Below are 26,379 nucleotides of genomic sequence, written 5' to 3'. Positions count from 1 at the left end.
TTGCAGACAGCGCCTGATTGAACCCAGGCTAATGAATAGCGTTGCACTAATCACTGCGCAATTCTAGATTCCTAATGTTTACAGCATGGAAACACACCCTTCAACTTGTGGTACATGCCAACCAAGGGTTCATCCAAGCTTGCCCACATTTGGCTCATTTCCCTTGAGATCTTCCCTATCCATGTACATGTCAAAGAAGTCGAAAGAACAAAGACAAGTTCATGATTTGGATATACTGGTATTTGCACTAAGAAAGGTTTTATCTGGGAAACTTTGCTTGTTCATGTTTTTTAATTGGAAGGAAAAATACATGCATTCGATTTCTGTCAGACATATGAATCATTGATGCTTTTTTCCCCCAGTTGCGAGAACTAAGACATGAAAATGTAGTCATTTTCTTTGGTGCGTGTATCAATGAAACAAGAGTGTTTATCATTACACAATACTGCAAAAGGGGAAATTTAAAGGTAAGCAATTTCAAATAAGTGTGCGGGAGTTGTTTGGGAATTGCTGAGTGTTCTCGAGTGTATGTCAGGTTAATACCTCCCGTCCTTGAAAGTTCAGGTGATCTGCTTCATGACCTAAATTTCCTTCATTTCACCCTCTCTGCCAAAAGAAATCTCCCATACCTTCCTCTGAACCCACAACTTATCCATTTAGCTAAAATTCTTCTTTTTAATATTTTGAAGTATATAATGTCAGGGTGTGGTTTGTTGTGGTTTTAAGCAGAGAATGAACAAAGCCATGCAGAGTTACTGATTACAGCTTCCAGAGGTCAGAGATTGATTAAGCATGCTCAACGCTTCAAAATATTTAGCATTTAAGTCAATTTTTCAATGAATAAAATAGGCATTAAAATCTGTGCAATTTCCTAAGTTTATTGAAAGCATTTCATTTTCTTTTACTAGGATATTCTGAAAAAAACAGACTTTGAACTAGACTGGATTTTCAAGTTCTCACTCGCTTATGATATAATTAACGTGAGTACCTCGAGAAATATTTCGATAATAGTAAAGATTCACTGTGATGTTCACCAAATATATTCATCTATTGTCAACCATAGTAAGGCTGGTTGTGATCTAGTTTCAGCCGTGTCCTTCTGCATTCCCATTCTCCCCACCATCTCCCTACTGAGCCCCAACCCACTCCCACATCTCTTAAATGATTCCTGTAAGGGAATCCTGGATTTCTTAATTTAATTTAGACATACAGCACAGTAAAAGGTCATTTCGGCCCACGAGTCCTTGCTGCCAATTCACACCCAATTAATCTACACCCCTGTGGAAGGTGAGCGGGATTCGAACCCTGGACCCCAACCCTGGTGCTGTAACAGCGTTGCGCTATCCGCTACACCAACTATTGATATTTCAAGGGATATCAAAGATCTGAAGATGAAAAGAAAAGCACTGAAAATCAGGAGAATCGAAGATAGAGGGAGCTATTTTAAAAAGAAATTAGAAGGGCTCCAGTTGTCAGAGTTTATACATGGTATCACATACGGCCCTGAGATTCTTTTTCCTGCTGGTGAGGCAGAATTACCATTTTATTGGTAGTGCAAACAAAAAACTGAACACAGTGTGTACATGTAAACAAATAAACAAACTGCAATACAGAAAGAATAAAAATCAATAAAGTGAAAAAGAGTCCTTGATTGAGTTGTTGAGGAGTCTGATGGTGGAGGGGTAGCCGCTGTTCATGAACCTGGTGGTCCAAGTCTTATGACACCTATATATCCTTTCCTGAACAGCAAGAGCAGGGCACGTGCTGGGTGATGTGGATCCTTGACGATTGCTGCTGCTCTTCGATGGCAGCATTTCCTGTAGATATTCTCGATGGTGGGGAGGGTTTTACCTGTGATATTTTGGGCTACCTTTTTCCAGGCTTTATGTTCAGGGGTATTGGTGTCCCCACATCCAACCGTGATGCAGCCAGTTAGCGCACTTCCCACCACACATCTTTAGAAATTTGGCAGGGTTTCTGGTATTATACCAAACCTCTGAAAACTTCTGAGGAAGTAGAGGTCCTGATGTGCTTTCTTCATGATCCCATTAGTGGGTTGGGTCCAGGTAAGAACATCCAACATAGTAACTCCCAGATTTGCTTAAATGACCTTGAACATAATCACTGGAGATCAAGATTAAGGAAAATCCTAATATACTAAATTGAGGAAAGAGCAGAATCCATGAGAGCCCATGTCGATGAAGTCTCATCAATAGTTCTCATCTGGATTCTCACAAAGGACAAAGACTTTGTACAGGGATACTCCTCAGCTTCTTGACATTGAAAAGAGGATGTATCAGATCTTTTCCTTGGCACAAAGGCGAATAACTCCCCAAAGCCCTGATGAGATGCTTTGCTAGTTTCTATGGGAAGGGAGAAGAGTGCTAAAGCCCTGAATGACATTTTAAATCTTTGCTGAACACACGAGGTCTAAATGACTGGACAAAACTTTTATTCAAGATGCACCAACAACTGTAAAACAGGTGATTACAGGGGCAATGAGTCCAATGTCAGATATTTTTAAAATTCTGAAGAACAGGATTAATCTTCACTTAGAGAGGTAGGGAAATCCTCTCTGACTAATTTGAGTAAATTTTTTTAAAGAAATAACAAAATATATTAATGAGAACAGTACCACTGATATGGTTTTTATGGACCTCAATGAGGCTTATGAAAAGGTCCATGGGAGAAAATGGTTCAGAAGTTTCAAGACTTTGGGATCCAAGGCAAATTGACAAATTGGATCCAAAGTTGGCCTGGTGGTCGGAGACAGAGTGTTGATTTTGCAATTGTAAGCCTGGGATGAGTGGCATATGAAAAGGATTGGTGTCAGGATCCTTTGGCATGTGTATTAACAACTTATGAATATTGCTTGTATTCATGACTTTTTCATGACGATATATTCTGAATCTGATGATTAGTAACTTTGCAGATAACACAAATATTTGCAGTGGCATTGACAGTAAGGAGAATGGACTTCAATTACCAATTATGTAGATCAGATGGTACATTTCAGGAAATTAATCCCGATATGTGAGGTGATGTATCTTGGGCAGTTTACAAAAGGTCCAACATACATTATAAATGGTAAAGCCCTGGAGAACATTGAGAAAAGTAAGGACAAGATTGCAGTGAAGAAGATGCAGAGCAGATCTTTCAGGATGTTTTCCGTGATGGGACATGTATGAGGAGAGACTGGAGAGGCTGAATTTACTTTCATTGGAGCGGAGGAGGCTGACAGGATAACTGGACAGAGGTATATAAAATTATGAGGGACTTTGATAGAGTAAACGTCAGGAGCTTTTCCACAAAACACAAATGGCTTAAGTTCAAAGTAAGAGGGTTAGAAAGGATTTGAGGAAAAATAATTTTCTCCCAGGGAATAGCTATGGAATGAATTGCCTGAAATGATGCTATCCCAGCATTTAAAAATTATATGGACCAGCATGAATCACCAAGGCATAGAAAGCCACAGACATAATGCTGGTAAATGGGATTTGTGAAAATGTTGGGCACAGAAATAGTTTGTCAAAGATTCTGTTTCTGTGCTATCTGACTCGATGACTCCAAATTAACTCAAGTTTTAGTTGCACAATCTTTGTGGTTTTTCTTGGCTATTCTCAGATTCTCTACCACGAATGATTTATTACATTCAACTGTTCTAACGTATGTTGGAGAGAGAACGAATGACATTTTGTATTTTAATTAGGGGATGGTATTTTTACATGATAGCCCACTGAAATCTCACGGTAACTTAAAGCCTAAAACCTGTCTAATAGACAGTCGAATGCAAGTTAAGATATCTGGATTTGGACTCTGGGAACTTCAATATGAAAACAAAAGGAAAATGATCTTTGCTGAAGATATGGATTATTCAGGTACAAATAACCTCTTTGTAGCTTAAAGAAAATAAGGACTTAAAAATTTGCAGTATGTTCTCACATGCATCCAATTTGTCTTCTGCCAGATCTATACTGGACTGCCCCAGAACTATTACGCCTCGAAGAATGCCCATACAATGGAACCCAGAAAGGAGATGTCTATAGTTTTGCCATTATTATGAAAGAGATGATATACCATGGTGAAAAAGGCCCCTTCCATGATTTTCATATGGATTCAAAAGGTAAAATGGTTAAGCCACTTATATCCCGTATTATTGCTACAATAGATTTCAATATGCTGTTTTGTTTCAAGATAATGCAGTGTTGGCTAACATGCCCGTTGCTCAGAATCTATTTTGGCTTTTTGTCTTCTATAGAAATAAATCCCCTTTCTAAAAGTCATAGTCATTTTAATTGTTTTTTAATTTAGACATCCAGCAATGTTAACAGGCCCTTTCAGCCCACAAGTCCATGCCACTGAATTGACCTACAACCAGTACATATTTTTTGAATGTGGGAGGAAAGTGGAGCAACTGGAGGAAACCCACGCAGACATGGGGAGAACATACAAACTCCTTACAGACAGCGCCAGATTTGAATCCCGGTCGCTAGTGCTGTAACAGCATTCTGCTAACCGTGCTGCTCTTGGATCTCATGGAGAGATATAGCCGAGAAATAGATCCAACAGTCTAGAAAAGAAGACAGAGAATTGGTGGTGAAACTCAGCAGATCAGACAGGATCCATGGGGAATAATAGTCAATATTTTGGGTCAAGAACCCTTGATAAAGTCTTTTGAGCCTCAATAAAGGGTCCATACCTATGGATGCTATCTGACCTGCTGAATTTCTCCAGCTCAAGTTATTTCCAGCATCTGCAGCTTTTGTATTTTCCTGCACCCTATCATCCATAAAGACCATCACCCACCCACTTGCACTATTCCTATATTAATCCCTTCCTCCCTACATCTAATCAGCTTCCACCAGATTTTACCATTCACCTACACACTATGGATAATTTGCAGTGGCCAATTAACTTATTGACCAACATGTCTTTGAAATGTGGGAGGAAACTGGAGGCTCAGAGAACACCCATACATTCACACCCGAGGGCAGTGTTGAACCTGGGTCTCCGGCAGGGTGAGGCTAGGTTCCACTGGCTGCGCAACTGTGTTGCTCAGTTCTTATCATTTGTCATCTGATATTCCAGTTTAAATGCTACATACAAACAAACAATAAACTATTCCCATTGCTTGGAAGTGTTGGAACTTTGAAGATACTATGCTGTCCATTTTCTGACATGCAAAAGTTGAACATCCCCTATACGCTGCCTGTAGACAGAGAATTATAATCCTCTCAGTAGCCATGGTCAATCCAGTTCTCACCCTCCCTTCTCCATCTATTGCTCATGTTTTCTTCCCTCTCTCAATGCCTCCTGCCTCTCCTGTTCTGAATCCAAATTTCTCCTTTACCTTTCTCGCAGTCTGTCTTTCTCACTGTTACAATGCTTCAGCATGTTAAACGTTAACGTTTAGCATAACGTTAGATGCATTAGTATTGAGGAGCTTTCCATACAAAAGACAACAACAACCACTCCCAGGGTAAGAGCACTCCCAAGGTAGACCAATGTTGATTTAGGAGCAGAATGAGGCGATTCGGCCCATCAAGTCAGCTTCACCTTTCAATTAATGACTGATGTATTTTTTTCTTTCAACACCATTCTCCTGCCTTCTCCCCATAACCTTCGATGCTCTTAAATAAGACCATGAGTTTTTCAACTTCCTGCCATCAAATTTCTGATCCACAAAATAAGAGGCGCATCCCCTAAAGCTGAAAAGCTCTCCAGAAAGCCATTAAAATGATCAGATTACTTCATGGGATCTTTCAGACTCTTTTGAGCAGGCTGAACTGAGCTCGGTGTCTTCACCTAGCGTCACAGGGTATGCGGTGCCAGAGCCGCACCTTTAACCAATCGAGCCCACAAAGACTTATCAAGCACCCTTTTACTACACTAATCTGATTCCACTTTCCCCACAATCCCATCAATGGCCCCAGCTTCAGGCACGCACCCACATTTGGGGAAACTTCCAGTGGCCAATTGACCAACCAAACCAGGTGTCCTTGTGCTGTGGAAGGGAAATGGACAAAACCTCTACACAAGAAGTACTTGTAGAGAAATAGGAAGCAGGTAGATACTTGATAGCAGCTAGAAAAACCAGGAAAAAAAGTACAAAATGTTCCACAATGTGGCATCCATATTAAAACAGAAAATGTTGGACAGATTCAGAACAGCGTGGGCTGAGGGGAGAAACAATTAACACTTTATGGCGGCACGCCGTTAGGCAGGCGAACTGGCCCCGCTTGTAACACACGCGGCGGGGCAGCCGGCCAAAATGGCGCTGCCGGGGATTTCCCCTTCGACCTCGGCACCGGGCTCAGAAGCCCACGCTTGGGGACCCACATGACGCCCTGGTGATGTCAGCGCCCCCAGCACAGTTCTCAGCCAGGTCCGGGCTGGGAGTATAAGGCCAGCCAGGCAGTCTGCAATAAATCAGTTCTGCTCACTGAGCTCAACCCATTATTTCAGTTAGCAGTGTAGCTGCCGCTACAATTGGTGACCCCAACAGGTTCAAACGCCTTTGAACCCAACATGAGCAACCCTTCGGTCAGAGCTATAGCCATCAAGCTCCCTGACTTCTGGGTGCAGGAGCCGAAGACCTGATTCAGCCACGCAGAGGCTCAGTTTAACCTCTGCCCGATTTCCTCAGACACAACCAGGTTCTACCATGTGGTCGCTGCCCTGGACCAGGCCACCGCCAAACGTGTGCTGCACCTCATTCAACACCCACCCGCGGAAGATAAATACGGGTCCATTATTGGGTCCCTCGGACTATTCAGGCACCAGCGTGCAGCTCGGATGCTGCACCTCGACGCCTTGGGGGACAGGTCCCCAATTGAGCTAATGGACGAGAGGCTTGCACTCATGGGCGATCACACCAACTGACCACTTTTTGAGCGCATCTTTCTCGACCATCTGCCTGAGGACATTCAGCCACTACTGGCCCGAGATCTTTGCTGACCCGAGGAAGGTTCCTCAGAAGGATCAAGAGCTATGGCTCGAGTGATTGCTGGAAGGCTCGGCAGATTGCGAGTCACAGGCACGACTGCTCCAAGCCTTCCTCTAGCGCTGCGATAGAACACCTGGTCCCTACAGGGCAAAACATCTGCTCCGGGCATCTGCTTCTACCACCAGCGCTGGGGAGCCAAGGGTCGGAAGTGTCGTCGGCCCTGCTCATTCCAGGGAAATGAGCAGGCCGGCCAATGTTAATGGCTGCGGCGGCTGGCCAGAGACACAGCCTTCTCTACCTGCGGGATTCAGTCAGCGGCCAACGTTTCCTCGTCAACACTGTGGCCCAGATCAGCGTCATTCCGGCCATGACCATCGAGTCTAGGAACCGGCCTCAAGAACCTCCCCTCAATGCAGCCAATGCAATGGAGATCTGGACGTATGGAAACAAGACCATCCACTTCCAGATCGGCCGGCAAAAGTTCTTGTGGAGGTTCACCACCTCGTCCCTTCCGACCGGCATCCTCGCCCACGGGCTCCTGGTTAACATTCGGGGTAGGTGCCTGGTAGATGCCCGTACCTACGAGGCCATTTGCCTCAGCGCCTCCCGCACAGAGCAGCCGCAGATGGTCAAGATCAGCACGCCCAAGGACGAGTTCCAGAGTTTCCTGGACGAGTTTCCGGCCCTCCTCAAGCCACAGTTCTCCGCTGCCTCACCGCGACACGGGGTGTTCTATCACATCCCCACCTGAGGCCCACCAGTCCACGACAAGGCATGTCAGCTCCTGCTGGATAAGCTCCAGGTGGCGAAGGAAGAGTTTTCGCATCTGCTGGAGCTGGGGATCATTCGGCGCTCTGACAGCCCTTGGGCCTCACTCTTCCACCTGGTCCTGAAAGCCTCCGGTGGCTGGCGCCCCTGTGGACACAATGAGGTGACAGTTCTTGACCGTTACCCGATCCCTCACATCCAGGACTTTACGGCCAACCTGCATGACGTGAGGGTATTCTCCAAGGTCGACCTGGTGTGCAGGTATCACCAAATCCCAGTGCACCCCGAGGACATACCCAAAATGACCATCATCACCTCCTTCGGCTTGTTTGAATTTCTTCGCATGCCGCTTGGGCTTAAGGATGCCGCCGAGACCTTCCAGCGCCTTATGGACTCAGTGGGCAGGGACTTAGATTTCATCTTCATTTACTTGATTTCATCTTCATTTACTTGGATGACATCCTTGTTGCCAGCAGGGATCGGGTGCAACACAAGGCCCACCTGCGCACCTTCTTCTCTCCACTGGCCAACTTTGGCCTCACGATCAACCCAGCCAAGTGCCAGTTCGGGAAAGAGTCCATGCAGTTCCTGGGCCATACCATCACGGCCAAATGAGCCACGCCTGCCGCTATGAAGGTCGCCACAATCAAGGAGTTCCCACAACCGGACAACCTCACAGGGCTGCAGGAGTTCACGGGTATGGTCAACTTTTATAATCGTTTCATCCCAGGTGCTGTGCGCATCATGCAGCCGGTCTTCGCCCTCATTGTGGCCAAACACAAAATGCTTGCCTGGACTCCAGAGGCCTGCAGGGCATTCGAGGCCAAGAAAGATGCCCTCGCGAAGACTGCCATGCTCGTCCACCCACACACTGACTTGCATATGACGATCTCCGCAAATGCCTCTGCCACAGCCATCGGCACCATCATGGAGCCACAAGTGAATGAATGGACAGTGGAAGCCACTGGCATTCTTCAGCCGACTTCTTCGCCCACCAGAGCACAAGTATAGCGCCTTCGACCGTGAGTTACTGGGCATGTACCTAGCAGTGCGGCATTTCTACTATTTCTTGGAGGGAAGGACTTTTACCATCTTTACCGACCACAAACCCCTCACTCATGGCAAAGGATCCCTGGTCGGCCCGCCAGCAGCATCACCTCTCCGTGTCGGAGTTTACCATCAACATTCCGCACAAGGTGGGGAAGGAAAATGTGGTCGCCGATGCACTCTCACAACCTGCCATCTGTGCGCTGACACCCGGCCTTGACTTCAACCAGCTCCCCCAGGACCAGAAGTCCGATGAGGAGACACAATCCTTCAGGACTGCCATCACGGGCCTGCAGTTCCAGGACCTCCCGGCTCCTAGCAGTGAGGGCACCATCCTGTGTGACGTCTCCATGGGCACCCCGCGACCAGTGGTTCTCCAGCAGTGGCGCAGGTAAGTCTTCCACCATATCCATGACCTATCGCACTGTTCCATCAGGTCCACGGTCCTTATGGTGGCAGAGCGTTTCGTCTGGCACGGGCTGTGGAAGCAGATCACAGGCTGGGCCAGAACCTGCACCCATTGCCAGCTTTCCAAGGTGCACAGGCACACCAGAGCGCCCATACAGGAGTTCGAGCACATCCGGGAACGGTTCAGCCATATTCACGTGGACATCGACAGGCCCTTACTCATTTCCCGGGGTAACCATTACCTTTTCACGGTGGTGGACCGCACCACTCATTGGCCCGAGGCGATCCCGATGCCAGACCCTCCACAGACTACTGCTCCTGAGCGCTGTTGCAGGGTTGGGTCGCCCGGATCAGCATCCCGAATCACCTCACGAGCGATTGGGGCGCCCAGATATCGAACTACACCGCACCACGGCCTATCACTCGCAGGCCAATGGGCTGGTCGTGCGACTACACTGCCACCTTAAATCGGCACTTAAGGCCCACCTCACCTGTCCCGACTGGGCGGACGAACTGCCTTGGGTGCTCCTGGGCACCCGCTCGACACTCAAAGAAGATCTACAGGTGTCATCAGCTGAGCTGGTGTATGGCGCACCGCTAGCACTACCCGGTGAGTTTGTCAACGCACCTCACAATCCCCAGCAATCACCACGTGAGCTACTCCCCCACCTCTGGGCCCAGTTGGGCTCCTTCGCACCCCCACCGCTGCCCAGACACAGCACACAGGCCTCTTACATCCCCAGCGAGCTGCACTCCGTGGAGTACGTTTTTATTCGGCGAGGATCATCCACGGCACCTCTGCAGAGGCCTTGCGAAGGGCCATACAAAGTCGTCCAGCGTTCAGGGTCCACGTTCATGCTGGACATTGGGGTAGGAGGGAATTGTTTACAGTGGACAGGGTGAAGCCAGCACACCTCGACCCCACCGAACCAAAAGTTGTGGCCCAGCCCAAGAAGCGAGGCCGCCTGCCTATAAAGGACATCAACGCCGGTTCTGGGGGGGCTGTGTGGTGGCATGCCATTAGGCAGGCGAACTGGTCCCGCTTGTAACACACGCAGCGGGGCAGCCAGCCAAAATGGTGCCGTCAGGGGTTTCCCCTTCAACCTCAGCACCGGACTCAGAAGCCCGCGCTTGGGGACCCACGTGACTCCCTGGTGACATCAGCACCCCTAGCGCGGATCTCAGCCAGGTCCGGGCTGGAAGTATTAGGCTAGCCAGGCAGCCTCAAATAAATCAGTTCTGCTCACTGACCTCAACACATCTGGTTGTGTGTTATTTCAGTTAGCAGTGTAGCTGCCGCAACAACTTAAAGGTAATAAACTGTAAGTGCAACTGGGAAATGTTCGAGATGTAAAAACACAGGTCTTGCAGCATCCGAAGGAGGTAAAGATGTACTGCATTGCTGATGTTTCGGACCTGAGCCCATCCTCAAGATATGGATAAAACAGGCAATGTCTGAATAAAATAAATGGCAGGGAGAGGAGTACAGATCAACAGACAAAAAGTTAATGAGTGGATATTGGGAAGAGGCCAGGAGAAAGGGAAGGTGAGAATTGATAGGGGAAAGGGGTTTGGCTCTGTGAATGCAAAGGAGGTAGAGGGACAGAGCTACGGACCATAGCATCCTCTACTGGGAGATGCTGGATGCAGACAGAGAGATTGCTTTGTTTAGCACTTGGCTCTGTCTGCCCAATTAACATGGATCTCCCTGTAGCCGCCCATTTGAATTTCCCGCCCCATTCTCTTGCTGACGTGTCCGTCCACGGTCTCATGCACTGCCACACTGAGACCACCTGCAAATTGGAGGAACTACTCCTCGTATTCCATCTGGGTACCCTCCAACTGGATGGCATTAACATCAACCCCCCCCCCTCCCCACAACCACTTGTGTCTGCTTTCCTGTAGTTCTTTTCCTTTCCCTCAGTCTCTTTTGCCTCTCTCCTTATCAATTCTGACCTTTCCTTTCTCTTGGCCTCTTCTCCATAATCCAATTATCACCTGCCATTTTTTTTATTCGGAGCCGACCTGCTTTTTCCATACCTTGAAGAAGGGCTCAAGACCGAAACATCGTTAATATATCTTAACCTCCTATGGATGTTGCAAGAACTGGAGTTTCTCCAGAATTAGTGTTTTTTTTGCTGCAATCACAGCATCTGCAGACTTTCGTGTTTCACTCCATTGTTAGAGATGTAACAGATTTGAAGAGCCATTATCGCCCTCTCTCACACAGACCTTGTAGCCATTGAATCACTTATGTTTTTTTACATATAACTGACATTTTTTTCCCATTGGAAATGATCACAATTACTTTCCGGAGTGGCCGTTCACATTGGAATGACCAGAACGCCAAAAATTCAGATCTCGCTGTGCATTTACATTAAATACCTGAGGTGCGATATTTTTGGTCAACCATGACATATAACCTACAGAGTCTCGCGTCATCTATTAACATCCCATTGGTGCTGAAGAGCGCCTGCAATTGTGTTTAGCCTGCAGGCTTTCCGTAAAATTCTCTAGGGGTCCAGGAGGTAAAATACTGGATATTTTACCTCCAGGACCTTTTGCACAGACTGTGTTCCAGAATTTTGGGAACAATTTTCTGGAACGCAGCGGCTATGTGAAAAAACATATCTCTTTTACCATATGGCCCTTCCCTTTTCTCCTCTAACTTTTCTGTCCTTTTCCTCTGCGTCTTAAAAGCAGTTAACCTCAATTTTCAAACCCATTTTTTTCTCTCTGGTTCAACGCTGGTTCTCGTTCCTGAAATTGTCAATGAAACCTGTGGCAAAGTTTGAAGAAATAAATCTGACATAGCTCGCACAGTATTCACTATTCATTTGATTGTATTTAGAAATTATCAGTAAAATTGTAAACCCCGAGAAGCTGCTGAGACCCACAATGTCAGCTGAAAAATGTAATGAACAAATTGTCACCCTGATAAAAGCCTGTTGGGATGAATGTGCAGACAGAAGACCAAGCTTTCATACAATAAAACATACACTGCGAAGGGACAGTCCTGAATGGTGAGTCTTAAAGATGTATCACCTGATTCTGATGGAAGTTTTTTTGCTTCTGTTGAGTATAGATTTGCACGATAACACTGGACGACAAATATTCTTCAAAAGGTTTGCTTCCTGAAAATAAATTGGGGATTATGCTAGACCACTTCAAGCTGAACACAAAAATAATTTCAGATTTGCTGTATCACGTAGGAAGTTGGATAAACATTAAATTAACTTTTATTGAATTTGGTATGTTTAATCGCATAATGATTGCGTTAGTACAACTGACCTAAACTGTTTTGCCGCTGATTTTCATTGGTACTCAGCATCTAATGCCTCTCGTGTCAGTGTCCAACAACAGTCGGCCAGCATTGACGGATTCCAATTGCCCTGATGTCACTTTTCTGTGGTCGCAATGTCCTGGTGAAACCTTTCACCATGTTCATCACTGACTTCACCAAGATCAGCAGGGAAGACGTCCAAGAGCGAATGCAGAAAATTAATTTTCAATGACGTGTTGAACTTCGTGGTGTTGTATGTTTGAAGTAGACTTAAAATATGATAGGAAAGCACAAAAATATGTTCTATCTAAAAAATAGTGTGCGATAGGAAATTTTTAAGGTGATTTTCATGATCAGCAGCTCAAATCCATAAAATTCACCCAAAACTGTTCAGGAAGCAATATTTTCGTTGTCCAGTGTAATTAGTTAATTGTTCACGAAAACGCTGTAAAAATCAATGATTTCCGATCGCAGTTGAGAAGCTATTCCACCTTTCTTGTCCAAAGGAGGTTAACTTGTTGTGCTGTTAATTTCTTGAAGAATTCTGTCAGTAATACACTGCCTAAAACAACTGCTGAATGAGGTGGAATGTTTTCATTCGCAAGATCTAGGAGCAGAGGTAGGTCAATCGGCCAATCAAGTCTGCTCCGTCATTCTATCATGAGCTGATCAATCCTCCTACTCAACCCAACCCCAGCCTTCTCCCCGTAATCCTTGAGACCCTGACATATCAAATACCTGCCAATATTTGCTTTAAATACACCCAACAACCTTACTTCCACAGCCGCCTGAGGCAACAAGTTCCCCAGACTCGCCTCCTTCTGGCTAAAGAAATTTCTCTGATTTAAATTGACAGCCCTTTAGTTCTGATGAAAGGTCATGAATCTTTCTGCAAAACTTTCTCTTAATAAACCAGCAAAGAAATCTGCAGGTTAACCTCTCAAAGGTCATGAGAGGAAACACAAAAATGGACAGATTGGCCTTCTTTGGTGGGACATGTTGAACACACCCATTTAGGTGCCTTAAAGTGAGGACCTGCATCTTCTGTTTCCTGCCCCACATTCCAGCCTAAATGCGAAGGAAACATGAGCTTGCTGGTGACATTCTAGGAGCCAATCCTAGAAGGTTTAGGTCAGGCACATGTGCTTTGTCACCAGGGTCAATCCCACTCCAAGGATGCCGCCTGGCCTCCTGACTGTATTTTGCTCAAGTTTAAATTCTGTTTTCCAAAATATATTTTTTTGTATTTTTATTTCATTACATATTAGGAGTTCACTTGACTAATAGCTGAAAGATTGTGAATTCTTGTTGACACATCCTAAAGTTGATCACATTGCTCTCAATTTAAGATAATCTCAGCCAATGAACAGACAACATATGCCAGGATGTGATCCACTAATTGGTATTCAGTACTCCTTGGATTCCAATCAGTGAGACAGACAAAAACAAACTAAGCGAGTTTCAGGAACAACTCTTCTTCTGAATAAATATCCTCTTCTTTCTTGTAGTGAAGTGAACGTTCTCGATGCTATGGTGGATAAACTGGAAAAATATGCCAGTCACTTGGAAGAAGTGGTTGAAGAAAGAACACACCAGCTCCAAATGGAGAAGGGGAAAATTGACCAGCTGTTGACCAACCTATTGCCAAGGTACTGTCTTCTGGGATTTATGGTATCAGAGAAATGCACAAAATGATCCTCGTACCATTATTATTTATGGTATGTAAAACTATTCATAATATGAGGGGAACTGGGAATAATTATGTCATCACTGTCAGGAGCACCAGGTCCTTCTGAAATACACCACACCGTCACTTCACAACCACATTTAGAGGCATGGAACAGGCTCCCCAATCCAACTTATCCATGCCGCCCAAGGTGGCATTCTGGGCTAGTCCCCTTTGCCTGCATTTGGTCTATCTCCTAAATCCTTCACATGTAAAATTGCACCCACACACCACACACACGCACACCCCTCTCTCCCACTCACCCCCCCACCCCACCCCCCAACTCCAGCATGGCACCTATAAGGGCCTGACATTAGCTAGATTTTTCTTCCTTTGTGTAGACCTTTTTATTTGTATTGTAAATTACTGGAAGAGTGAACTGGAAAATTAACTATGTAGGAATCAATTCAATAAGACTTGAGGTTGCAATACACAGCACATCTGCAGAGCACTTTTAAGGTCATGAAGCCACCATGGTTTTCAGTGGAGGATCAATTGATTTTGGTGGCCTATCAAAAGGGACCAATGGTGTTTCTAAGCCCAGATTCTTGTACATATTTTAACATGCTATATATGGTATAATGGGCATATATACATACAAATTCATTATACAAATTCATTGCCTTTGCAATAAAAAAGTGATTGAAATTGTTGTTTTACTATTCGTTAAAAGAGGTATGCAGTTTTGGTTTGCAAGCTATCCCGTTCATGCATCTGATACCCTAACACAAGGAGGAGTGCAGGGGACTGCAGGTGTGACCAACAGAATGTAGCTTCTGGGATTTTTGCGTGATCAGATATTGGGCCATTCGCACTGTAATGCAGAGGCCTGCTTCAGGCTGAGGAAATCCCATCTTAACACTTCATCTGCTTGACGGATCTCCCTCGGACCTCCCACAATCCACACTCATCTCCAGTGGGTATTGACATAACAGCCCCCACCCACCACAGCACAGTTGGCAGAACAGTGCAATGCCTTACAGTGCCAGCGATCGGGACTGGGGTTCAAATCCTGCACTATCTGTAAGGAGTTTGTACGTTCTCCTCATGTCTGTGTGGGCTCTGGTTTCCTTCCACTGTTCGAAATGTACAGGAGGTGTAGGTTAATTGGGTGGCATGGACTCATGGGCCAAAATGGCCTGTTACCGTGCTGTACGTCTAAATTTAAATTTTAAAGTCCAAGTCTTGCCATCTGAATTGATGGACATCCTACTCAATCATCCAACTTCTCCCACTCCAACCTCCCACCCCCACATCCAGGCCCACCCTCAGTGTCCATGCCCCACCCCACCCCCAACAAGTGACTGACATCTCCATCCCCATTTTAACCTCCATCCCCTCAGTGTTCAGTTTCCAGACCATCTATTTTCCTTCAAGGTGTGCAGATGAAAGTTCTCGGAGCATACACAGTCTATTCTGTGGAACACAATGCCTGGGGCCTTGTAAATTATAGAATTTGGCAGCAGCATGAACCTGGATCAGAACTTTCATTGACTAATTCACCAGCTGTTTAATGTGTCTGTCCAGGCACCATTCTGTTTCAAGGGATGACTAAATACCTTTCAACAATTTTCAGCTTTGACTCATCGGTCACCTTTCACCCTTGCTGCATGCGGACTCAAAAATTACAAGTGAGGCATAAATATCACCCAAACTTCCCAGTTAATTACATTACACATTAGTGTCTTTATTGATCCCCTTGATAGTGGAGCTGAAAGCCTGAAGATCATCTTTTTAATCTTTCAGGTCTCACGACTTCAACAATTCACTGATTCACTACTGCAAGTGTGAATATTTATCTATTTATCCTGATCTATTTGTTGTCTATTTTCTTTCATGCTACATTGTGATCATTTAATTAATGCTTATTTTTGATGGGCCGTTTCACGTACCTGTGAAGCTGAAGCCACCAAAATGTCACTGAATCTCTGCATTGTACTTGTGTATATGACAATGAGATTTCAGATTTATTGTCAGAGAACATACATGACATCACATACATTCATCCCTGAAATTCAATAAGCTCTCATCATCTTTGTGTGATGGAGCAGTCGCCAGATGATGGTTGCCATTCTATTTACCAACAGTTTCATTGCTGAGCAACTTATTCTGGGAAAGGCCGTGGAACCAGAGTTCTTTGAATCCGTTACCATCTTCTTCTCAGATATTGTTGGCTTCACGAAGCTTTGCTCCATCAGCACGCCTCTGCAGGTTGTGGATGTGCTCAATGACTTATACAGCTTATTTGATGACATTATTAAGTCTTACGATGTATACAAGGTAGGAGAATGCTTGCCGGATAATGTTCTTGAGATAAAATGTTGAGTGAATGCCAGCAATTTCTCCCCGACCTTTCTTCGCATTCTGCAGTAAACCTAAACCAAAAGTATAATTGCACAATCGTCCGTTCATATCACATTTTAGATGCTCAGAATCCAATTTTAATGCTTTCATGACACATCAGATAATTTTTTTTTTAAATCAACCCAACTTGTTGCACAAGTACAACCCGATGAAACAGCGTTCTCTGGTCCTCAGTGCAAAAACATTCAAGCACACAACCTGCCATAAAACACATCCAGACAAGCAATAAATCATTCAAGTGCCTTGCTGTTTGGCGTGAGTGATCATGTCTCTCCACCCGTCACGATCTCTGACCCTCCGAATAGTAGTTGTTGTCTCCCCTGTTCTCCTTCAGTGAAGGCTCCATCTTTGAGCTGAGACCGTAGTCAATGTTGAGTTCATGATTATACAAGGGAAAAAATACTGAAGTGGGTTCCCGTTGCTGCCTTCAGTTGCAGTGTCCGTACTGGATGGGTAACTCTGGCTGTTGATCAGCAGATTCATCTGGCCAGCGTTTTTAGTTTTACAACAGTAAATTCCGATTTGTAGAGTCTGCTTGTTAAAAACCATCACTCCATCTGCAGCCCATGGCTTCACATGACCCTGATTAGGAGGCTAAAGAGCTACAACACCTTGCCCAAGGGTGACCTGTTGGCTATCAGACAGCAAGAACACTGTTTAATATAAATTGTAGTGCTTTGGAGGGCTACTGAGAGCAGTTCATCTACTTCTTCATCATTCTCACTGCCCATGGGAAGAAGCTGTTCCTCAGCCTGGTGGTGCTGGCTCTGATCCTCCTGTATCTCTTTCCCTATGGGAGCAGCTGAAAGATGCTGTGGGCAAGGTGGAAGGGGTCCTCAATGATTTTGCGCACCCCCTTCAGACAACGATCCCAGTAGATCACGTCAATGGGGGAGAGGGAGACTCTAGTGATCCTCTCTGCCGCTCTTGTAGTCCTGTGGATTGATCTCTGATCTAATTTTCTACAACAACTGTACCGCACTATGATGCAGTCGGCCAGGACGTTCTCGGTAGAGCTTCTGTAGAAGGTTGACATGATGGTGGCTGGTAGCCTTTCCTGCTTCAGTCTTCTCAGGAAGTGCTGTTGCACCTTCGTGACAAGTGAGGAGATGTCCATGATAGGTCACTTGTTAAGTGTACTCCAATGAACTTGGTGCTCTCTACTCTCTCCACTACAGAGGTATTAATGTATAGTGGAGGGTGGTCATTCCTGGTCCTTCTGAAGCTGACATTACAATATAATGATTGCATCTGGGCAAATGGTACTGATATTCACCCATAAAGATACGATGCTCCTCCATCATATTTACTGTTATACTCGAATAATCGTCGAAAGTTTGGTCCAATTTTTCAGGTCAATTTTGGAGACATTAACTTTTATACTGGTCAAAATTTTGACCGTGGTAAGTACCTGCAGCGTCCAAGGCATCAGGAGCTCAGATGGCCATGATCCAGTGGTGAAACTGCGTTCAGGGCCTTGGGAGCTTAGATGGGCAGGTGGTCGGGAACTCGTGAGCTCCAGTGGGTGGGCAGCTGAGGTGAGGTTCCTTGGTTGGGGCGTCAGGAGCTTGGAGGGGTGGGCGGTTGGGTCATCACGAGCTCGGATGGATGTGCAGTCAGGACCTCAGGAGCTCCAGAAGTCAGGCAGCCAAGGAGAGGATCTGTGGTCGGGGCATTGGGAGCTCAGATGGGCGGGTAACTGGAGCGTCAGAAGCTCGAATGGGCAGGCAGTCAGTCGGGGATGTTGTGGTCATGCACTTACCTTCGTCTGGAGGAGGAGAATGAGAGTTTCAGGATCACCCATGTGGCAAAGAACTAATGAGAAGGTCAGAGGAATTTATGTGGGTGGTGTTTGGGGAATTGAAGAATGCAAGGTTGTGTCTAGTGAATAATAGAAAGTTGACTTCATGGTGTGCTGTAAGAAACGAGTGAGTGTACTCTTTATTTGTTGTGGTAAATCAGTAGCAGTACAGGGTGTCGGGATCTCAGGTGGGCAGGAGGTTGGGGCCAAAAAAAAGGGGTCTACTTTTATACAGGTCATATGAAAAATGGGATTTGAGGCCAAAAAAATGAGGTTAAACTATGACATGGTATCAATGCTTACATGAGGATATATGGTAACTATTTTTGTCTACAATAAATCCAGCTACCATTTACTCATATGTGGGATGTGAACATCACTGGTGGGGTTTGCTAATCACTAATTTGAAGAAGTTGAGTTGGGTTCCCTTGTTAACCACTACAGTCCACATGTGGAAGGTAATCAAGCAGCGTTCTCTAGTCCTTTGTACAAAACTCGGAGACACACAACCAGACATAACACATACAGACAAATAATATGCTATACAACTAAATAAATGAATATTATTTTGTGAATATGAGAGTCTCAGATGGTGGTGCTGGCTCAAATACTCCTGTATGTCTGTCCCAGTGGGAGCAGCTGAAAGATGCTGTGTGCAGGGTGAAAGGGGTCCTCAATGATTTTGCGCACCCTCTCTGACGATGATCCTGGTACAGATCACCTTGATGGAGGGGAAGGGAGACTCCATTGATCCTCTCTGCCACTCTTATGGATTGACCTCCGATCCATTTCCCTGCTGCAACTTTACCACACTGGGATGCAGCCAGCCAGAACGCTCTCGTTGGAGCTCCTGTAGAAGGTTGGCATAGTGGTGGCCAGTAGTCTTGCCCACTTCAATCTTCTCAGGAAGTGTTGTGCCTCCCTTGACAAGTGACAAGTTGTGTGTCCATGATTGGTCACTGGTTATGTGATCTCCACGATAGACTTGTTTATGTGTTGCGGAGGGTAGTCGTTCCTCGACCTCCTGGTCCACAACCATCTCCTTCATCTTGCCCACCTTGAGACTCACATTGTTACTCTCTCACCGCAGCACAAGATTTTCCACCTCTTCTCTGTCGTGCGACTCATCATTGTTACTGATGAGGCCAACGACTGGTGTCATCTGCAAACTTGATGACACTGTTGCAGCTGGATCTGGCGATGCAGTCGTGGGTCAGTAACGTGAACAGGAGTGGGGCTGAGCACAGCCCTCAGGTGTGCCAAGTGTTCAGCGTGATGGTGCTGGACTCCAGGGTGATGCAGGGAAAGAAGGTCCAGGATTTTGAACCCCCAATTAAAAGGTCATGATGGGGATTTTATTTAAAATGTTTTAAACCTGGAATAGGATTGTCTAAGGCTTGTGTAACCACTCACCGCATTTAAACATTCCTAATATTGGCAGTGAACGGCTGTTGAATTGAATATGGTATCTAGAGCAATGACAACACTCAGCAAGTTAAAATAGCATAGAATATAGTGTAATCAGGCCTGGTACTTTAAGCTTTGTAATGTAGAAATCCAATGTAAAAAGCAGAATATGAATTTGTTACCTGTTTGCTTTGGTTAGTTTCTACTATTCGTACCACTCTTAATTCCTCTGCTATTTGTATCACGACTATAGGTTGAAACAATAGGTGATGCCTACATGGTAGCAAGTGGACTTCCAATTCGCAACGGAATGCAGCATGCTGGGGAAATTGCCACAATGTCATTGCATTTTCTCAGCTCCATTGCAGCTGTGAAGATAAAACACATCAGCAATGTACAATTACAGCTTCGCATAGGTCTCAACACAGGTAACACCATTTCTTTCTTTCTCCTGCTGTAGCCTATTCCTACCAATAAGGTCTTGCAACATTTCAGTCAACCATCAAAACTGATCTGGGCTGAAAATAGATTTGAAAGTAGTTTGATCACGGATGTTGAATTACACTACAGTGTTGATTTGCTTCTTTAGGCCCAGTGGTTGCTGGTGTGGTTGGAGTAACTATGCCCAGATACTGTCTCTTTGGAGACACTGTCAACGTAGCATCAAGGATGGAAAGCAACAGTTTGCGTAAGTATTCAGTCTTTCTTCCTTAAAAAAAAGCCATAATGCTCAGAAGATCAGGTAGTGTCTGGGGAGAGAGAAAGACAAGGAATGCTTCAGATCCGTAGCCTATCATCAAAACTGGAAAACATTACAATTAACCAAAATTTTAAGATGAAGGGAAATAGATGGGGAGGAATGATCAAAAGCTGAAGAAAAGGTGAGGGGAGAGAGAGAGGAAGGAGAGAAGAAGAGAAGGGGCAGGGAGGAGGAGCATAGGCTAGCAGGAAAGAGGTCATAGTTGGATACGGGTGGGAGGGTAGAAGATTTTTAAAAAGCTGAGAGTGATAGGTGAAGGGGGCACCTCTCCGATAGGAAAAGGAAGGGAAGGGGTTGGGAGCTGGAGGAAAGGAGAGAGAGAGGGGGAGGGAAAGAGAAACACAGGGGAAGGGGTGAACAGAGATTGGAGGTTAGTGTGAATGCTGTCTGTTAGGTGTCTGTTGAGTTTCTCCAGCACATTTGTGTATTGCACTCAAGCCCAGATTTCTTGTGTTAACTCAACTTTAAAAGCAACAAGTCTAGTATCCTAGAATGAAAGGGGTGCAAGTTAATAGCTGCTTCACTTGGAAAAAGTATCCAGAGTTCCAATTTTGGGGGTTTTTTTATATAAATATCTTTTTTGTTAAAATAAATCTATAAAATTAATCACAAACCTGGAACAACACAAAACATAACCATATAACCATTTACGGAGCGGAAACAGGCCATGTTGGCCTTTCGAGCCTGCACCGGTTCACTGATTTTGTGCGCCCTCTTCAGGCATTGGTCCCGGTAGATCTTCATTCAATAATGATGGACGAATTCAATGCAGGTGGAATCTTATTGAAATTGAAAGCAAGATTGTTGTCCTGGCACCACACAACCAGATTCTTCATCTCCATCCTGCTTTCTGACTCATGGTCATTAACTTGGATCTCCGAAAATCTTAACAACTAAAACTTACCTTTATAAACATTAAGCAGTCTCAACAGATTGCAGCTACTTTGCTGGAGAATTCAGTGGGTCAGGCAGCATGAATAGAAAGCAATAGTCAGTCATCGATTTGAGCTGAGGGTTTTCAACTGCCTATTGCTTTCCCTGGATGCTGCCTGGCCTGCTGAGTTCCTCCTGCACTTGGTGTGTGGCTCCAAGTTCCCAGCATGTCCACGACACAAACCTGGCTTTTCTGTTTGAGCAAGCACCGTGCACAAGGTGGTAGAGCTCTGTCCTTCCTGTAATATAAATGTGGAATCCTCCATGAAGAGGAGTTGCAGCAGATTCTGTGCCAACCACCTTGTTCTGGAAGGCTCCAGAGAATAGTTGAGCTGAAGAATGTATATTGCCATTTCTGTATGGTTCCACAGAGAATTGTGCGCTAGCTGCAATGCCAAGGATAGATAATACCATGATAATTGTTGGAACAAGCCTGGAGGTTAGATGTAGGCATATTGGACTTTGCCCTTGGCCCCTGCATTCATCAAGGGTTTCAGAGCCATGGGGTCAGACACAGTTTGAATCTTAATGTCAGCCTATAACTGGCTGAAATAGTACAGCCCCATTCATTTGAATGACATCAGTGATCTTCATTGAACACTTTTGTCATTTTTAATGTTTGCTTACCCTTTATTTTATTGTATACTTTTTTTTCTTTCCTTAATTAAAAGCAGTTTTATGTGTCTAAATGACTTATTTTTAATGTCATTGTTTATAAATGTTTATCAGGGACATTTGGAAATGGTGGGAATGCCCTTTCCCAGCACAAGCCATTAGGATGATTTTTTTAAACTATTTTATTTATATTTTCACACAAACTTATACAGTGTCCTTCCAACAATGGCAATTCACATTCACAAGATGCATATGTTCATTTTTTTATGACTATATGTACAAGCCCATGTCTCTACCAAGCCCCCCCACCACACACACACACACACACAAAATAAATTTCAACCAAATTTCAACCAACAACAACAAAACTTTAACACCAGGGAAATAAATAACAAGGGGCAGGGATTGTCGCAGCTCAGTGGGTGGCCTCTGGGCCAATATTCATTCCTGACTTTCCTTGATCGGGATCAGTGCAAGGGAGATGAAGCCGCAGCAAGGAACGGGAAAACCAATCACCGCCACGCGCCTATGTAGTGCATGTACGGCTGCCAGATCTTACGAAAGATACCATGCTTGTTTCTCAGGTTATAAGTTATTTTCTCCAGGGGAACGCAGCTTTGCATTTCCCTGTTCTGTCATTCGATACTAAGACTAGTCAGTCTCCCAAAATCACTTCCTGGCCACTGCCAATGCGATTAACACAAATTCAATTTGAAATTTGTCAGCTTCATTGTAAGCCTCATGGCAATTATGTTTCCCAGCAGGAACAACTCTGGGTCCTGTGGGAATCGCCTGCCTATAATTTTGTCCAGGACTTGGCCTATATCTACCCAAAAGGACCCCACCTTGGCACATGACCAGGTTGCGTGCACGAACGTCCTGGTCACAATGCCACATCTGAAGCATTGGTCTGAGAGTTCCCGTTTTGATCTGTTTAGATTAAATTTTGATTTAGACATCCTGCATGGTAACAGGCCCTTTAGGCCCGTGAGCCTGTGCCACCCAATTACACCAATTACACCCAAGTAACATACAACTCCCGGTATGTTTTGAACAATGCCAGAGCCACCAGAGAAAACCCACGCAGCCACGGGGAGAACATACAAACTCCTTACAGACAGTGCCTGATTTGAATCCCGGTCGCTGGCGCTGTAACAGCGTTGCGCTAACTTCTATGCCAACTGTGCTGCCCTTCAATGGAAGGGGCTTTTATTTCCTGCCAGTAAGGCCACCTGCAGTCTAATCACTGCCCACTGCATCTTGCAGAAAGATTGCGTTGGCGAGCCAATCGATGCATTCGGACCTACGCGGTCAGAACGGTTCGGGCTATGAAGCATAGCTGGGCTCAAAGCGACCTATCTAGGAAGAGATTTCCTCAGAAATTAAATGAAGCAGTTTTTACAACCGAGTCTTATTTATATGTAAAAGTAATCAACCTTTTAACCATTGATGCTCAATGGCAATTGCTTTTAAAATTTTATATTTCCATTCTGATTTTAGAGCAACTGCCCTTTAATTCAATTTTTACCTTCGTTACTTGCACTAGTGAATGAGTGAAAAGCAGTCTATACTTGTGCTTGCGTATATCTAATGGGGAAATCCTTTAAGAATGTTTGCATTCATATTCATTACCAGCATGTGTTTCAGTAGTGCCTGTTCTTTTTTTCTTTCTTTCTTTGGCTTGGCTTCGCGGATGAAGATTTATGGAGGGGGTAAAAGTCCACGTCAGCTGCAGGCTCGTTTGTGGCTGACAAGTCCGATGCGGGACAGGCAGACACGGTTGCAGCGGCTGCAGGGGAAAATTGGTGGGTTGGGGTTGGGTGTTGGGTTTTTCCTCCTTTGCCTTTTGTCAGTGAGGTGGCAAAGGCAAAGGCAGTAGTGCCTGTAATGAAGAAAAAAATTCACTGTATTCAATAGATATAGAACAGAAAGTATGCAAACCCAGCCAATGTAGTTCACAGAGCGTGAGATTGGCTCATTCAGTACAGGTTAAACTTGTAATACCTGTTTGAAATTTAATGCACAAAAGTGCTGGAGTAACTCAGCATGTCATGCAGTGTTCTTATCACCAATGTTTTGTGTCTGAACCCTTCTTCAAGGTATGAACAAACAGCATAAAGAATTAAAACTGGGGGGAGGGGGGGGTCAGGGATGGAGTACAAGCCAGCAGGAAAGAGGTCATCGAGGTATGCCTGCATTTTGCTCACGCCTTGTCAAAGGGCCCTGGGCTGAAACGTTGGTTATACATCTTAGCCAAAGAGAAGTGCTGAGTTTTTCCAGCATGTTTGCATATTAAAGCTACAACCACAGCATCTGCAGATTTTTGTATTTAACTGTAAGTACGAAATCCTTCATTCATTACATTTACCCACACTTAAACTGAACAATGGCATGCTGACATGGCAGTTAATAGAATGCTCATTGGGAAATGTAAGCTATGTCTTTCATCCTTAAGAATTGCAGCCTATATTATGCTTCCTTAGCCATGAAAATACACTTGTCGCAAAGCACAGCTGATGTACTGAGAGGATTTGGAGGATACGAAATAGTGGAAAGAGGGACAATAAAAGTAAAGGTTGGAAATCGAATTGTAAACATTTCTAGAACATTGTTTTAAGTTTGTTTTCAACATAAAATTATTTTAATAGTTGTTCAGATTTCATATTTCCATATGGTTCTGCACTTGTTCGATAAGATGGCTGCATTGAGCTCTACTCTGCAACATTAATTTAATATATTAATATAAACTGTGATCCTCATTCAAATGTAATAGCTAGTTGAATATCTGATTTTTTTTTTCCAAAGCTGATTTTGTACCATTTGTCATAATCAGAAGACAAAACTTTTGCCTCTAAACAATCTGTTACAGATCTCCAAGGTGGTGAACCTAACCACCCTGTCTGTCCTTTCCATATCAGTCCAGTCTGAAAATAATGGCACATGGCACAGAAACTGCTGTGCAATTGACCTATAACCCGCATTGGATGGTGAACTGATTGACAAGTCTGTATGTACTAAACGAGATCATTAATCTTGGGTCTAAGCTGATTCTTTCTCATTTTTCCTTCCTTCCTGCAATAAAATACATGACAAGTACACTGTATGAAGGACTTGTATATTTTTAATTTGGACATATACATACAGCAAGGTAACAGGCCCTTCTGGTCAATTACACCCAATTGACCTACATCCTCTGTACGTTTTAAAGGTTGGGAGAAAACTGGTGCACCCGGAGGAAACCCACACGGACATGGGGAGAATGTGCAAATTCCTTACAGTTTGTGCTGAATTTGAACCCGGGTCACTGGCACAGTAATAGCGTTGCGCTAACCGCTATGCTTACCCCAATCTTGACCTTCACTGCAGTTCCCTCTTCTCAGAGTCTGGAACCTAAGAATCCTCCAGTGACAAAGAAGAAAGTCTTAGCATTCCATTTCCCTTCAACAAATTAAGATATGATTGTTATATATTGAACCTCATCCACTCCATTTGGTAAAATTAATTCTTGTGACAAGGTGTATATCTCAATTCATAAATAAAAGTTCCATTTCAATTTTTATAATTTATAAAGTAACTCCCTTGTATTCTTCCTCAGGGGAAAGGAACGCAAGCAACATACTGGCTCAAAAACAAAGAAGGATTTAACATGCCTTTACCAAAATTCGATTCTAATATAGAAGATGATTGCAATAGCTCACTGGATAAGGCAGGAATTGACTAATTGGAGGTAAATTTCACCCAGTGTAGTGAACACTAGATGCTTAAATATTTTGATTTTAAGATTTTATTTAAAGTATCCGTTGGGATTGCCTTTTTTCATGGTCAAATGTTGAAAGTTTAATTTCTATGTAAGAAAAGCCTGGAATTATTACAATGTGTTCCATATCCTCCAAGCTCCATGTCCAATAATAAAATGTAATCAGTTACTGCTGTGATCTAAGACATTGAAATGTCAGGGTCTTCCAGAAGGAGTTCTATTATTAGTGTTATGATGTAATGAATTGTATCGTAGAGTTACTTCCCACAAAACCTGACAGGAACTCCTTATTCCAACTGGCATGAAAAGTCAGAAGGTCTCTGCACACCAATTGTCTGCAAATCGCATTAGTACCATGCAATTGTTAACATCAGGAACATTTCCCATTCTATGATGGATATGCCTTTGGTGTGTTTCCAATCTTACCAGCACCATAGGGAAAGTACCTTCAAAACAAAATACATTTCCTTGACTGTTCATTTCACCAATCCTTTCCTCCCCATCCATCTCCTTCATCTAATATTAGGCTTCAGTTTACTTTTTGCTCATACCTTAATGAAGGGC

General features: G+C 44.4%; 1 protein-coding gene across 1 annotated transcript in view; it reads left to right on the top strand.

Annotated features, from left to right (window-relative positions):
• gucy2g (guanylate cyclase 2g) overlaps positions 1 to 26,379 on the top strand; it is a 50,851-nt gene that overhangs the window by 22,719 nt on the left and 1,753 nt on the right. Inside the window, exons 11-21 of the mRNA XM_069899908.1 lie at positions 363 to 467; positions 909 to 980; positions 3,710 to 3,878; positions 3,968 to 4,123; positions 12,021 to 12,192; positions 13,961 to 14,101; positions 16,266 to 16,458; positions 20,004 to 20,178; positions 20,340 to 20,438; positions 24,542 to 24,633; positions 25,654 to 25,785. Of these exons, the coding sequence (XP_069756009.1) occupies positions 363 to 467; positions 909 to 980; positions 3,710 to 3,878; positions 3,968 to 4,123; positions 12,021 to 12,192; positions 13,961 to 14,101; positions 16,266 to 16,458; positions 20,004 to 20,178; positions 20,340 to 20,438; positions 24,542 to 24,633; positions 25,654 to 25,779 (1,500 nt within the window). The 3' untranslated portion in view covers positions 25,780 to 25,785. The remainder of the gene's footprint in view (positions 1 to 362; positions 468 to 908; positions 981 to 3,709; positions 3,879 to 3,967; positions 4,124 to 12,020; positions 12,193 to 13,960; positions 14,102 to 16,265; positions 16,459 to 20,003; positions 20,179 to 20,339; positions 20,439 to 24,541; positions 24,634 to 25,653; positions 25,786 to 26,379) is intronic.

Source organism: Narcine bancroftii, chromosome 10 (genome assembly GCF_036971445.1).
Source record: "Narcine bancroftii isolate sNarBan1 chromosome 10, sNarBan1.hap1, whole genome shotgun sequence".
In the NCBI taxonomy this organism is placed as follows: domain Eukaryota; kingdom Metazoa; phylum Chordata; class Chondrichthyes; order Torpediniformes; family Narcinidae; genus Narcine; species Narcine bancroftii.
Note: the sequence above shows the minus strand (reverse complement) of the source record. Positions and strands in the feature narration are given on the sequence as shown.